This window comes from Balaenoptera musculus, chromosome 17, assembly GCF_009873245.2.
Source record: "Balaenoptera musculus isolate JJ_BM4_2016_0621 chromosome 17, mBalMus1.pri.v3, whole genome shotgun sequence".
NCBI lineage: Eukaryota > Metazoa > Chordata > Mammalia > Artiodactyla > Balaenopteridae > Balaenoptera > Balaenoptera musculus.
The window spans coordinates 6,638,371-6,654,837 of NC_045801.1; the positions used below are offsets into that span (position 1 = coordinate 6,638,371).

Below are 16,467 nucleotides of genomic sequence, written 5' to 3' on the forward strand. Positions count from 1 at the left end.
CCTAAAAAAAAAAAAAAAAAAATTACTTATTAAAGAAAATAGTGAAAAAATTTCAATATAACATCGCGAATTGAAAAAATATGTTATATATCACATTCCCTTTCTGTACAAGAAGAGAAGCACCAAAAAAAAAAAAACCAAACCCCAAAAAACAAACAAACAAAAAAGAAACAAAAAAAAAACCAGAACACTTATTTTGATTTATGAGAGTGAAGAGAACTATTTTCTTCCTAAGAGTAATTTAATTATTTTAGGTTAATTTTGGTGATTAAGGAAAACCAAAAAGCTCATATATTTCCCCTTCATACGAAACATGCATGTTCAACTTCAACAATTAAACTGCATTATTGTTATCACCTTCCAGGTTACAAAACACTCTCACAACATCACCTCACTTAATGCTCAGAACAACTGCGAGAGATGAGCGAGGTCCTCAAAGGGGGTCTTGGCCAGCGTCACCCAGTGAGGGGCAGGGCTCAGATACACACACTCTTAAGTAAGATTCTCTGGAATGTCGGACCCTAAGCAGTGTTTCTGATGGTGTAGGAAAAAACAAGAATATCTAAAAAGTGAGATCTAATTAAGGACACCTTTCCTTCACAGATCCCTATTTTAAAAATTTTATGAAACAATTTTATAAAATACACCTTATCATATTTATCTTATTAAAAGCAATAATTTGTTTTGCAAAACTCAAAGTAGAAAAGGACACACACAAAAATCATACTTTCACAAGCTTAAGATGATTACTGTCAAAAATTTCCAGCATACAAGCAGCTCATGCAGCTCAATAACAAAAAAACAAACAACCCAATCCAAAAATGGGCAGAAGACCTAAATAGACATTTCTCCAAAGAAGATATACAGATGGCCAACAGACACATGAAAGAATGCTCAACATCATTAATCATTAGAGAAATGCAAATCAAAACTACAATGAGGTATCATCTCACACTGGTCAGAATGGCCATCATCAAAAAATCTAGAAACAATAAATGCTGGAGAGGGTGTGGAGAAAAGGGAACACTCTTGCACTGTTGGTGGGAATGTAAATTGATACAGCCACTATGGAGAACAGTATGGAGGTTCCTTAAAAAACTAAAAATAGAACTACCATACGACCCAGCAATCCCACTACTGGGCATCTACCCTGAGAAAACCATAATTCAAAAAGAGTCATGTACCAAAATGTTCATTGCAGCTGTATTTACAATAGCCAGGACATGGAAGCAACCTAAGTGTCCATCATCGGATGAATGGATAAAGATGTGGCACATATATACAATGGAATATTACTCAGCCATAAAAAGAAACGAAATGGAGGTATTTGTAGTGAGGTGGATGGAGTTAGAGTCTGTCATACAGAGTGAAGTAAGTCAGAAAGAGAAAAACAAATACAGTATGCTAACACATATATATGGAATCTAAGGAGAAAAAAAAAAAAAGGTCATGAAGAACCCAGTGGCAAGATGGGAATAAAGACACAGACCTACTAGAGAATGGGCTTGAGGATATGGGGAGGGGGAGGGGTGAGATGTGACAGGGTGAGAGAGTGTCATGGACATATATACACTACCAAATGTAAAATAGATAGCTAGTGGGAAGCAGCCGCATAGCACAGGGAGATCAGCTCGGTGCTTTGTGACCACCTAGAGGGGTGGGATAGGGAGGGTGGGAGGGAGGGAGATGCAAGAGGGAAGAGATATGGGAACATATGTATATGTATAACTGATTCACTTTGTTATAAAGCAGAAACTAACACACCATTGTAAAGCAATTATACTTCAATAAAGATGTTTAAAAAAAAAAAATTTCCAGCATATCCATGTAATATTTTGCCTATGAATATATAGAGAGAGAATATATACAGTCTATTTTTAAAAAATAAAATTGGGACGATAGTATCGCTAGCAGTAAACTGCTTTTTCGCTTGATACTTTTGAAAAATTTATCATGCTACCGACTAGCCTGCTACGTTTTTATGGAGGAAAGTAATGGAGTTACTTACACAGTGTGATGGCCGAGCCTCCCACCTCTGCAGCTTATGCAGAGCTCCCTGGGTCTGACTTGCTTACGTTCAGGAAGTTAGTTAGCCACAGTCACTAGTGCTGGTGGTGGGAACAGTGTGGGAAATGTTCCACGCGACTTCAGAGAAGCACATCAAATGACTGGAACAAAGGCACTCACCTGTGTCTGCTGGACGGACACAACCTTCCTTTCACTTTCCAAGACGGCCAACATTTCCTAACAAAAGAAAAGACCTTTTTACTCAAAGAGAAGGAAACCTCTCAGAAAATAAAAATTAAACATTTTACATAATCTACAATTTAAAAAAACTTAGCCAAATGATTAAAGAAAAACTTTATTAAATATTTGTCAGTTTTAAGAAGTGCCCTCAATTACTAACCAAAGAATGTATTACAAACAACTAGTTATGAGGTTTTACATTTGTTTAATAGGGAATAATTGGCCCCAATTAAACTGACTAAACTAAGGCTTTTTAGATTACTAAAACAAATTAAACTTTTTAAAATGAGAATTTAGGTGATCTTAAAACCTTTCTAAAATGGATAATGAAACTTGCTAAGTTGTAACCTCCCTGGTTTTATTAGTTATATTAAGATAAATTAAGTGAGATTAAAATCTTATTTGATTTATTTACCTTTGAAAATGAAGACCGTTTAAGGGTTACACATCCTCAGCCTTGGCGAGTGCGACCTCAATTAGTCAAGTCAGAATGTCTTTAAAAGCTTTGTGCTTATTGCTTCCAGCATGGAGCGAGGTGTTCATTAAGGTACCAAAATTCTCATAAAAAATCCAAAGTTGCACTAGTGAAAAAACGCTCAACAAGATGAAAACTGATCACATCTTTTTCAGAAAATCAGTAGTTATTTTAAAACCAGTTTTTAAACAAGATTTGGTTTTGCGTAGTTTTTAACGTGCCACTCAAGCAGCTTGATACCACTTGGACTCTTTAAACAGCATTTAAATCTACGGTGAGTATATAATGGTACATTTAATTTTATACCATGTTTTAAATAAGTTGTACAATGTTTAGTGTGACCCTTTTTTGACAAGCGTTGTTAAATGAATCCTTTCCCTGTTTACGACTATTTATGAAGGCCTTTTTAAATAAGAGAGACATGAAATTGTTAGCTCACACACACAAAATTTCTTTCAAAAGTTTATTTAGTATCAAGCAAGAGGAGACTTTGCTTAACACTACAGAACATTTCAAGACTTGAGTTACAAAAGAATACCACATTATTTGCACTTGTAATTGGCTTCCCTTTTTACGCATGTTGGCAAGAGAAAAAAAAAAACAACTAGCATATGGCTGAAAGATAAAATAACTAAATTTCTATGGAAACCTTTAAAATGAAAGGTGAGGCTTATGTTAAAAGGATGGATTAACATATTTAGTAAACCTATCTTTTTTGTTTAACACTAGTTAATCAAAGTTATTTTTTTTCCTTTTGATGACCTATTTTTTCATATACAGACTGGAAATAACAAAATTTTACATGTCTTTTTTTTTTTTTTTTCTGCCCAGGTTGATGTTTCAACAAAGTAATTTTAAATTCCATCCATTCAGATGTTAAGCATTTTGATCTATTTAAAAAGGGATTGTTCATAGAAAACAATTACTTTGAACAGTATACAGGACTGGCGGAGCCTGGCTATGTCACAACATCAGACAGTACAGTCAGTATCTGCCGTATGGCTGGTCTCTGTAGACGCCCTTTGCTGTCCTCGCCGAGGGTGCCTTGTGTCTTGAGTTAGTCCACTCCTCTTGCCCTAAAGTCAGTCAGATGAATCACAGTTAGACCACTGCCAGGGATCCCACTGGCTTCATTTTTCAGACTCTAACTTAGCCCTGAACCAGTGGTAGATGCCATACTGAAGGTATGTATCCCCCGAGGTCCTAAAACAACCCAAGGGAATTTGCTTTAAAAAAAAAATTACGAGCACAATGGAAAATGGTCCTCTCACTAGCAAAACCTACCAGCCTGGGAAGACAAATAATTTTTGTATCTTAAATGGCTACCAACTTTGCAGGAACTTCCTTTCGGCCACTCATTTAACAAATGCTCACAAACTCAAGCAGCAAATTGAACTGCCTCTTGCTAAACGTGAAGACATCTATGGATGGGAAAGAGAATGGGAAAAGGGTCACTTGGATTTCTTCTTCAAAAACAAAGAAAACACAGATAAAAATTTGTGAAGGCAAAAGGAGAGAAAACTGGAGCACAAAATGGAAACGGGCAGCTTGGGAGGGGGAAATGCAGCCTCATTCTTCACAGGTCCTTCAAAGAAAGAGTAAATGAAAGTTGTATTGGGTGGAGAGTTATGCCTCAAAAATACTTCCTGGATATGAAATAATCTCAATGACATAATGTCAAATTGCTTTCATCCTAATACTAAATCCATACCGAATGATGTTATTTGCAACAGAGGGACATTCAATCACCCCCATCTCTGGGCCGTCAGTGAGTGATTGGCGGGTCTTTGACAACAAACAGTTAACATCCGTGCTGCAACACACAGCGATTTAAAAGCCATGCGTCCACAGAGACCAATTTTAAAAAGCTGTGAAGGAAAAAACGCTGAAAATGACCTCTTCTTTGATACAAACATGCAATCAACATCATTCCCTCAAGCTAACTTGCATCAATTTAAGTAGACAGCATTCAGCAAGCCAAGGTATTTCTCTTAAGGGGCTGTTACGAATAACAGCAACAACAAAAAAACCAAGGTGCGGTCATCAAGGCTTGGGGCAGGTGATACAACAAAATGCACTTCAAAAGGAACACTGGAAAATGGTTTTTCAGTTATGTTCAGAGAAATGTCATAACATCCATTTAACGAGAATCCTGATTCACTTGCACTGGGCACGAGGCATTCATCAGAGCTTTGCAACTGAGTGAAGCTTCTCATTCTCTGATCTCTGCCCCGTGGCAAAGGAGCTTCTTAGTATCATTAAGTTGCTGCCGCCAATTCTTTTAATTAAACCTGTCGTCCTTCTGCATAGTGAGACTCTGGACATGGGTTCCCCAGCATCTTGGCCAGCTCCCACTGAAATAAGTGGGGTTTCGATGTCTCCCTGTAAGCCTGAGAGAGCCGTGCATCTCCTTCCTGGCTCAGTGCTTCCGTAACCTTTGCGGAATGATTCCCACCGTAATGTTTTTAGAGGATTTGAGATTGCGAATAAATTAAAATATAAAGATGGGGGTGGTGGAATCACTGTTGGGCTGTAGTCTCTACTGCTTCATTTTCTTTACTGTCAAGAAGCAAAGACACTTCAAAGAGACCCATTCTATCAAGGGTCTGCAGTTTGGCAAACTATTCAATAGTGAGAAAATCAGCACATGGCAATCATCCCAAACAGAAAATCTAAGTTTAGAATCTGAATTCCTGTAATCTTCTGCAAGTCTTTAGTCCTCTTTAAATATTAAATTTAAACCTTAAGGAGCTTCTGAAAATAGCTAGATAAGCACAGATGAACCGAGAGGGAGCTGCTGTCTCAATTTCGGTCTGTATGAATTTCCCCTGAGTTAAGATCTTTAAGCTGTTTCTATGACCTTTCTATTTATGGTTCCACTCTGGCCATTTACTCACCGTAGGAATCGTAAGTCTCTTCACTGAGTCCGTGTCCATAATCATAGTAATCAGCACCACTGTATAGAACAAAACAAAACAAGCAGAGAAAGACGAAAACATAGTTAGGACAAACTGACTTCTAAAACTTAAAGATAACTAATAAAGGGCAGGGATAAACACTGAAAGGAATTCCCACAGAGAAGAAAGAGGCCTTAGAATGATCACAGGCCCCTCTGTGGCCCCCGACTTTCATTCACAGTAAATGTGTCTGCCACTGTAACCGCAGCCATTGGCCGGTCCACAGGGAGTGCGCGATGGCGCCTGAGGGATGCAGAGCCCCTGTCCTGGAAGGACGCGTGGCCTGAGGAGACGCGTGTGCGGCAGACAATCACAGCCTGTGCACCCGGAACCTGGGCTGGGCTCGTGTGAGGGACAGGGGAAAGGAGGAAGGACAGCCACGGCTTCTTTCCAACCGATGCAAAGTTCACGGAAGGCACAAACCTACGGACCAGACAACTCGATGCTGTGTGACCCGTGGGCAGTTGACTTTACAATAAAGTAACAACGTTACGGGCTGAAACGCTTTACTTCCCCAGCACCATCCCGTTCCCATCGGGAGTGGCTGTGCAGCAGGACCGTGTGTGACCGGGGCGGGAAAGGCCCCTGCGGTCCAGTCACCAGCCCTGGCCAAGTCTGTGAGGACAGAGGCCAGGAATCTTTCCAAAGCACAGGCACAGCTGTATTCCAAGGCACAACATCCCTGAGACACCGGGAGGGAGGGGGTCAGTCACCACGGCCATTCTGTAGATGATGCAAAACAGGCTACACACACACGAAGTCTGTGAATTAGGCATAACCTTTTACAGGAACGGATTTGTGGAAAATCTGGATGACTCGACCACGGCGGGTATAATCCAGTTTCTAATGCTATTCTGAGTATCTGAGGAGGGCTTTCACGCACTCTCTCCTGCTTTCCCCTTTCCCACTCTTCTTAATTTTGTAGGGAAACAATCATCCTGAATCTGTTATCTTGGATTGTCCTGGAAATAAACATTCTCATTATTCTAACTTGATGCAATCAAGTAAGAAATTCTAATCAAAATGGAAAATGATCCAGCTCAGCTGTTTAACACCCTAGGAAGCCACGGAGTGAATAATAAAATCCATGCTGTGGGTGTTGCCTTGCGCCAGCTCCGAGACCCCACGAGCAGTCGTCACCTCAGCTCCTGAGGTAAGAAAGCAGGGCTGCCGTGCCCATCTTACAGACAAGGATACCGCAGATCACAACAGCTGGGACGCCAGCCTAAAATCTCACAGGGAACATACAGGGGACACAACCGGCGAAACCCACACCTGGTCCTCTCCTCCCACCTTTGGTTTCTCGGGTAAATATCACCAGAGGCTAATCATCAACTCCACTGACTACAGCCCAGGAGGCAAGTCCTATGAGAGAAAGGGTCCGAGACGGGGAGCTACGTGCCCTTTTGCCTCCAGCCTGTGGGGATGGCTCCTCCTTCTGCCAGAAATGTTCCTCTTCCCTCTCCTTCCAAGCGCCTCCCACCCACTCGTTAGCCCAACTGCCGCCTCCTCAGAGAGCACTGCCCACCTCCCAGGGTTGGGCGTGTCCCCATCAAGGCCCTTCCGCTGTGTCTCACCCCTCTCCTGGCCCCCACGGGCCCTCGCTCTCCAGGAACTGAGTGCCTGGGTACAGAGGAAGGGGCACCTCCGCCCTCTGCTGTGTCACGACAAGACGGCGATGCCTGAGCATGTTCTGAGAGCCCGAGCGAAGCTGAAGACGGGTGAGTGGTGGGCGTGGCGTGCCGGGCACAGAGGCGGAAGCAGGCTGCAAGCTGAGCGTCTGTAAGGAGTCGCGTTAAGCCGGGTGAATAAGCACTGATACGAGGCCTGCGCCGGGACGTTCCTCAGTATAGAACGCCTCCTCCTCCGTGTGCAGGCACCGGCCAGATCCTTGTTACCCTGGTTTCATCACGCCCTCACAAGCTCATCAGTACGCTGCACCACGGCGGTGCCGGTGAGAGCTTTCTGGCCTGGAGTGCGCTGGGGGCTCCACTGGCTGCTTTAACCGGAGCCCAGGAACAGAGCAGCCCCTCCCACGGCTGACCTATTAGACCAGGCGGTGATCTGCAATCTTCCCAAGGACAGCTGAGAGCTGGCCCTCACTGCTAGAGAACCCCGGGAAAAGCAAGGGAGCCTGAGAGGAGTGGGCTGTCCTGAGCCGGACCCCTGCCGTCCTGACACAGGCACGACCTCACGGGTCTACGAGGCGTCTCTGTGCTTCTACAGATGAGGCTCAGTGAGGGTGCCCCCCTGCCAGAGTCACACAGCTCATCGGGGCGGCAGCCGTGCTCAAGGCTCAGGACGCGCCTCTGCCCTGTGCTGGGCACCCACCCATGCTCGAGGTGGACGGCCCTCGCCGTGCCCGGCCCCCTTAATCTGGTGGTTCCTGCTTGACTCCCACCTGCTCTGCCACTCTTCCAGAATGTCCCATTCGCTCCCCTGGGGCTTATGTGATCCCTCTTCATGCTCAGAGACAGAAGTCAGGGTCCACACGAAACCCAATGCCATACGATCATGGCAAATTGCAACTGCCTAGTTCTCGCTCTGGTTTCAAATTCCTCCTCTCCCTTTCTGTAGTCCTAATTTTCCATCCAGGTACTATACACATTTATGGCGAGAAGAAAAGAGGGACTAGCTGAAAAAGGAACAGAGAGACTTTCATATTCAAGAAGGAAAAAAATCCAGCAAAAACAAGCAACAGCAAAAAAATGTGGCATCCCTACCTCTTAAGATTTAATAGCTTTAAATATGAGAACTGCTAATAAAGTAGAAGGTTTTTCTCATCTTGCGGATAGAAATTTAGAAGCGAAACTTTTGATAAAATGTCATTGCCAAATACGGGTCAAGACATCTGAGTCTAAAACCTGGGCCTCCCAGGGCTGGGCAGACTTGGGGCAGCTGCCCGCCCTCCTGCTGAGTCCGAATGCCCCTCCCCCTGCCGAATCCCACTGCGCTGGACTGCCCAGACTCTGGGCGGCCCTAACGTTCTCCATGGCTCATGTACAGCATCTGGACACAAAGCAGTCAACATAAATTCTCATTTTGTTGAAAATAAATTGGCTATGGCTTCTGAAAAACTCAGCACTAAATTAAGTGAACCTCAGTCTTCTTTCCAAAGGTCAGAAGTTACATCATCATGGCTCCTTAGACAAATAAAGCTGCGATGCTCTTTAAAATTTTATCTTCGTTGCACAGAAACAATGAGAGTGACCTCTTCATAAAACTGGAAAGAATTCTCTTTACTGAGACAGGTTCCCACTGTTTAACTTGGAACTGTCAGTGACAGGTACTGAGACCTATAAACAGGAATCAAACAGTTGCTATCTGACCAAACTAAGTCCTCTTTATTAAATGAAGTGAGCAGTAATGAACATCAGTGTCGACTGGAAATCCATCTTGAAGGGCTCTAACGTGGCTCAGCATAAAAAAATCAGGGGTGAAGAATGTTTCCCAATGAACAGGAGAATAAAAGGTAGCATAATTTGGTCCTGCAATGGTTTGGTGATAAGACAATCTTAGTTTTGACAAGTGAAAACTTTAAACTGACATTTGCTATCATTTCACCCAGTTTCTGATTATTTATTTCAAGACTGTCATCAAACCAAGAAGCTGGGAGCAGCTGAGCCCCATTCTCGTACCTGTCAGTTCCATCTGAATTGCTTTTGCAGCATTTCATTTCGTGCACCTCAAATGTCTATTAACCAAAGACGTGTCCTATTTCCCAAGGATAAACTAAAAACCCAACATACGGCAAAGGGGAAAAATTCTAAAAATTTCTTCATTTACGTGTACAACACTTACAATATTAATAATATGCAAGAAAACACGTTAGGCTGACCATGCCTCAACTCCATCACAAGGGGTCAAGGGAAGCCCCCTCCCTCAATAAATCAAGAATGGGCTCCCCTCACTGGCACCAGGGCCACGTCTCCCCAGGCCTTCTGTCTGTCCTCTGCGTTCTACCCCATATCAGGGGTTGAAGGAAGTCCAAACGTTCAGCATGATTCCTGGCTTTCCTGGAGGATCCCTCGATCCTCAACCAGAGTCAAGAAATAGGCCCGGCACTGGACGGAAACACGGGGGTCAAGGAGCAAACGGCAGCACTGGGACCAAGTCCACATCTCCCCAGGCCATCGACAGGCGTTCAAGGAGGACAAAAACTCCGAGTTCTCAGATCACCCTGTCTCCACGAATGGGATTAAGAAGGAACTCCTGACACGAATCTGTCCCACATCCCTTCAACCTCTTCAAGCCTCTCCACGAATTTCTAGTTTAAAGTCACTGGAACTAATCTCATGAGGCCCTTTGCTTGTATTTGTTTAGCTCAGGGAACTCTAGACCACTAGTTATTCTTTATCTCCAGTACTTGTAAAGTTCTGCCCACCCCCATCTGTCCTCATCTCCATCCCGACCGTGCCCTCTGGAATTCCTTCATGGCTCATCGTGGGCAAAACACCTTACATATTCTCAGCCTCCTCTTTGGACATCCTCTTACCTTCTTCCTCAATGGAAACCTGCTTCTCCTCTAATGACAGCTCTTATCTGGCAGCCCTGCCCTCTTCTTTATGCCTCACAGCCCACGTACCACTGGGAGCACAGGAAGGGTGAGTATTCTCTTCGCTACCACCGCCCCCCCACAGACACACCACTGCCACTTCTAGACCAGGATGCTCCACGCCTCCGTACAAACACCCAGCTCTGAACCTCCCGATGGTATCGCTGTCCTAAGTCCTGGTGCCTTCCATATGCAGGCAGACAATCCTTCAAACAAGCTGGTCTCCCGAGTCCCTGGACCTCTCTTGTCCACTGATCCTGTCTCTAGTCTCCTTTAGCCACCAACTCCCAGGTCACATCCTAGATCTCGTCATATTGATAACTTCAATCTTCCCCCACCTCGCTCCAATTTCGTATGTTCCACTCTGATTACAATTTCCTCTCTCTAGTCTCACTCCCTCCCTCAAAAGGATTACGCTGACCATCCTTTCCAATACACTGCAATCATCCCCACTACTGTTCTTAAAATTTGCATCCCTTGTCAAGGTAACCAATGAACTCCAAGTTGCTAAATTCAGTGGTCAATTCTCAGGCCTGTCATGTGACTGGTCAGTAGATGTGATATAGCTGATCACACATAGCAGACGCCACCTGAGGGACTGCATCCTGGGCCGGGGACTACCAAGTGCCAGGGTCCTACGGAGGCACATTCTTGGTCCATCCGGGACCAGGAAGGCAGCGCAGCTGGAGCAGAGGGGATGAGGGGGAGGCAGGGGTGAGTCATGCAGGGTCACGCAGGGCCACTGAAAGGCTTTGGTTTCTTGTAAGGCTTTTGGTTTCTTTATCCTGAGTAAGATGGGAAGTTACTGGACGTTTCCATGGCTCCAGGGAGAAACGATGTTGCCATTTCCTGAGATGGGGAAGACTGAGGCAGAAAGCGCTCAGGGCGGGAAGACATCAGGAGTTTGGCCTGGGAGAGGCCAGGTTTGACGGGCCGCCCAGACCTCCCAGAGGAGTCCACTGGGAGGCAGCTGGGAAGAGAAATTGAGAGGTCAGGGGAGAGGTCTGAACTGGAAACGTGAATCTGCAGTCATCACCATATAAAAGGTACTCCAAACCATGAGGCGGGATGCGATCCCTTAGGGAATACGTGCAAAGGGACAGAGAGCTCGGATCCCGGATTAAAGGTTCCCTTAGTTTTGAATCTGTTCTTCGGCAGTGTGATCTTGGACAGGCAGCTGTCTTTTTGAGTTGCAGCTTCTGCAAGTGTCTGAAACGTAAAAGGTGCTCAATAAAAAGAGTGACAGGAATGAGTGAATGAAGTGTGTGCTGCCCAGCAGGTGAGGACCGCAGCGGCGCCTCCGTGACGGGGCGACAGTGAGTGAGCAACGACTCAGTGGGCTCTCTCACAGCGCCTCTCACTGGCCGGCCACTTCCTCCGCACAGAATAAACGGCGGCGATTATTCTTAACCCTGGTGCTGTGATTCAGTTTGCAAAGCCTCATTTCAGACGTGACAATTACTTTGTCAAATGAAGAGATTTTAAATGTTAATGTAGGTCTGGCCAGAGAATCAGAGACACGCGGTTTGCCACTTACGGTGGATCTTCCACCTCTACTGTGAAAAACTTCTCAATCTGACCTCACTATAAAGTGCAGGAACTTACTGGTACTTGCCTGACAAAGGGGAGAAATCAGCCTTGAGAAGTCATGTGATCCATCCTCCGGGCTTCAGGCCAAACCGTCTCAACCATCTGAGAGAATGATTCCCTCACACTTTCAAAGACTTCAGAAATAGAGTCTGAATAACCTGTCACAGTAACACACATGGACAGGCCTACCAGAAAGTTCCATGTTTAACCTTAATCTCTCATGAGACACTCAGAATCCTTTTTCTCTTATTCTGTTCTCCTCAGAGCTCGAGAGTACCACCTCCTGTGAGAGACCACTCAGGAAGACCGATCACACAGAGCAGTTAGAAGCACGTGCCTCGGCAGCGACTGGCAAACCTAACTTAAAGGACCTGCGTCAACTACTAGGATCCGGTGGTGGGCAGAGGCATGCAAACGAGAGCTAACATGACACTAATAATAGATACTATCACACAGTATCTATTAGATGTTATCAAATGCCTAGTAGGAGCCTTGTATTGGGCTAGGTACTCCACACAAATCCTCTCATATTTAAAACAAACTCGCAATCTGGTATCATCTCTATTTTATAAATTTAGGTTAAAAACAACACTTTCCCACCATTTAAGAGAGAAACTCTCACTTCTTACACTCTTTTGAGAAGGATGCTCTTGGTAGGAATTTATGAAGTTCAGATATCACCTTGTTTCAACATCTGTTCAGCAGATATTTCTGGAACACCTACCATGTGCTGGGCACTGGGGCTGCAGCAGTGAACAGGATCCGGTCTTTGTGATAAGACACGTTTGGTCTAGTGTGCAAGTCAGACAACCGTAAATAGGCCAGTGGAGTACTGTGATCCCGAGAAGCCCAGAGTTCTGAAGGAACTCGGGGGTGGGGTGCCTGAACCAGTTTTGGGGTCTAAACTGCCACCTAAGAGAAAAGCCAGACAGTAAGGAAGAGAAAAGCATCCCAAGCAGAAGAACGACACTCGGTTTGCCTGGGTGACGGGAAAGCAGTGACTGGCCACAGTGCGGGGAGCCAGGATGCAAGGCTAGTCTCTCCCACTCCCAGGTGACGTTCACCACCGCCTAACTTAACTACCAATCACTACACTCGCCGAATAGTAAGAAATATGTTCGGGTGCTTTTTCGAAAAGCCATGCAATTCAGGGAGACAAAAAGAGATGATGAAGTGAGATATCCCACAGTCAAAAGAAAAAGCCAGAGAACTGTCTGGGTGCTGGACTAGCTCTCTTGGTTACGTGGGTGTACACTCTGGAAACATTCACTCAGCTATGTACATGCTTCAGATAAGTGTGAATTTATGCTCTTTGCTGTATGTACATTATATTTCAGAAAACGGAAAACAAATCTAAAGAAGAACGCTAACATGCATGTTAAAAGGGAAGGATCAATGTGCAGTTGTTGCCTATTTAGTGTGCACTTTCCCTTTCTTTCTTACCAAAAGACTCCTTGTAAGACTGAGGGTGAAGTGCTAGTGATAACATATCAATCCAAAAAACTCCGTTTCTCATCCATTTCTGCAGATGAGGCCACCAACGAGATAGGAGTGAGCTTCAGGAAGTGACGCTTCCAGGAAACTCCCTAACAGAAGGCTGACCCGCCCAGGCGGTATGGCTTTCCTCGTCCTCTTTCTTCCTGCCTGAACCCCAGCTTGGTGGCTGCAGCCATGACAGCCACCCTGGGACCGAGGTGAGCCTAAGCACACAAGGCAAGGGTGAGGATAGAAGGGAGAGGCCTGGGTCCTTAGTAACTATAAAGAGTTCTCCCATTAGTCTGTAGCCGCTAACATTCTTGCACGAGAGACTAAACCTCTAATTCGTTTGAATTTATGGTTAATTCAGAGTTTATCCCAGTCCTAAAAGGTGGTACAAGAATTCTGAAATGAGGGATGTTGAGTATCTGTATTTTTTTGCTGCAGCGATATCCAGTTATGCTTATTTTAACAGCACTCTGTAAGCTACTCTCCTCTAGCTGTAGCAGTCTGTTGTGCTATTTCTTTCTATCAAAAGTTGCTTAAAAGATTGCAGATGGTTCTATACAATTTAAAAAAACTATGAATTTTGATTATATTCCAAGAAAAATGAAAGAGTAAAAGGAAAAGAGTTTTGTCTACAAGAGTCTCTTCAGTTCACTCTGTGCCTTTTTCTTCTTCCCGCACACCTGAGGCAGGCACGCAAAGAGGCTTCAGTGATACTCAGGGTGTGTGTTTCACAGCAACACGTACCGAGGCTGTGATGTGATGTGTATGCAATGCTAAATTTACTCTATACACTCATATTCACTTTTCAGCAGGTTTCTCGTCTTATTATAATCATTTTGGAAGACAATATAGAATTAATAGTTAAGAATCAGGCTCTGGAGTCAAGCAAACACATATCGTCAGAATCTAGGCTCCAGCATGTACTCTGTGTGTAAGCTTGGGCAACGTTAACTCAATTTTCTCATCTGTAAAACAGGTTTAAAAATAAATCTTTCATAAGAGTGTTGTGAGGTTTAAATAAGATAATGTGTTACACACATATACTAAGCTCTTATTCACGGACAGCTGTTACCAATATTATTGAAGTAGAGGTTCTTTCTAAATGAGTAATATTTTTCCCAGAGTCTTACTTGGATGTTATACAATCTATTTCTGCTTATTTGCTAGAGTGAGGAATGTACTTTTAGTGATACAAGTCTAACAAAAATACCAACAATAACTAATAATTTCCTTCTTTTTGCACAGTTCTCTGCAATTTCATAATTGTAACTTTCAGGAAAGTAAGTGCTATTTCGTCCATTCACTTTATTAATTAAACACAAGGGTCCACTGGGTTCACTGGTGGCTGGCTCCAGGTCACACACTGAATGACCGAGCTGCGATTCGAGGTTAGGCCTGTCTTTGACTCAAGCTTCAGTATTTCTACTATAGCTGTTACTTTCAACAATGATTTAGTTTCTCTGAAACACCAACATTTAGAACTAAAATTTCTTATGAAAAAAACCAGAAAGGAACAGACTTATTTTTTATAACACTTTTCTGGCAAAAGATAATTTAAAAATTTACCAGTAACATATATCATCCCTAGACATCCCAAGAAATTTTATTGAGAATTCTTTGCATTAAGTATCAAAACTGCAAATTGGAACATGACAGAACATGACTGTCACCACAGACTGCAGGGCAAGTCTTGAGAGTGGGAAGGGGGTCAGGGATGAGTCATCATTCAGAAGGAGGCTGGGAAGGATGCTGAGAATTAAGCTCTAAACAATGAAATATGTACCTACAAGTTTAAAAAAGATAAAAAGATTTTTGGACAGAGAACAAAATGGACGTTGGGTTCACTGGCCTATTTATTAGTACTTCTCTCTGTCAGTACCCAAGTCCAACTACAGTGAGTGCCAAGGCATGTCAGCTTTCAATACTGGATTCTTTGGCTCTTTGAATAGCATTCGAAAACAGCCCATCAACACTTTATAAGCAGTTTACAGTATTTCATGGGATCATCTGTTAATGAGATTCATTCGTGGCATCTTGAATTTGTTTTTGCAGTCAACTCCTCCATCTGCTATATTGAGGTATCCTTTCTGGGAGATTTCTGATCCATCGGTTAGTTAGATTTCGAATAGTTAGATTTGAAAGCCATTGTCTATTACTCTTTAAGGATATTTGACTGTGATCTACACTATTTATGTATGTGAAATACATATATGAGTGTGGAAGGAACCCATTTGACTTTGTAGGGGACGGTCAGCACCCTTGTTTCAGTGTTTCTGGAGACCCTGGTAGCACACTAACTTGCATCAATTTGCATATCAAATTATTCAGTTTCACTCTTCAAATAAGTAGAGTTAAAACAATTTAAACTATATTACCTATAGCAACTGTATTTAAATTCAAATTCAACACCAGGAAATTCAGATAGGAATACCTACTTTGTTTTAAAATTACTGATGTGAAGTAAAATTCTACCTCCCCATATTTATTCAACAAATATTTATTAAGCTTTTTCTATGTTTCAAGCACTGGGCTAGGAACCGAGGGTTATGACAGTAAAGAAATTTAAAGAAGACAGACATTGATCAGAGAATTACTTCAATATAAAATTGCAGTTATGAAGGGAAGTTGGTTGGTATTATGACAGCACATAATCATAACACATTTGGGGGAAGAAATCATTCTGGCTACAGTATGAAGAAATGACAGGAAACGGCTTGCAAGTGGAGACGGGGCAGGCTGCAAGCAGGCTACTGGTGCTCCAGGAGTTAAGGGGGCGTTGGGTGGGGCCCCATGGTGGTGGTGGAGGGTACGGAGAGCACCCTGGTCTGTAAGGACAAACTGGCTTAGGAAACTCCTGAGCCTGGTATCAGGCTCACCCTCCTTAGGCAACCCAGGCTAAGGCTACGGCCTGCGTGAGGGACTAGCTAGTACCAGCACACACCAAGTCAGTTCCCTTCATAGGACCGTTCCACGTTGTTTGTTCCCTTCTCCTCCTCCTGTTTCGCCTACTAAAACGTTCATGTACTATTAGCGACAGTTACGTGGATAACTACGAAACGATAACTCACTCACACTGAAAGCCTTCTAGGAAGTTATATTTTAAAAGTTTTCTTATGGTTTCATCTATGTTATTGCAGCTACCACGACTTTATTCATTT

General features: G+C 43.6%; 1 protein-coding gene across 4 annotated transcripts in view; it reads right to left on the reverse strand.

The window, feature by feature from the left end:
• KHDRBS3 (KH RNA binding domain containing, signal transduction associated 3) overlaps positions 1 to 16,467 on the reverse strand; it is a 167,225-nt gene that overhangs the window by 6,939 nt on the left and 143,819 nt on the right. Inside the window, exons 8-10 of one of the 4 annotated variants that reach the window (XR_005017089.1) lie at positions 5,620 to 5,678; positions 3,649 to 3,798; positions 2,188 to 2,244 (exon numbers count right to left, since the gene is read on the reverse strand). Coding sequence is in view for 3 of the 4 variants with exons in the window: in XM_036830887.1 (XP_036686782.1) it covers positions 3,707 to 3,798; positions 5,620 to 5,678 (151 nt within the window). In the remaining variant the exon portion in view is untranslated. Of the gene's footprint in view, positions 1 to 2,187; positions 2,245 to 3,171; positions 3,799 to 5,619; positions 5,679 to 16,467 lie in introns of those variants that run through there. The other 3 variants (XM_036830888.1, XM_036830887.1, XM_036830889.1) reach the window with 3 other exon arrangements.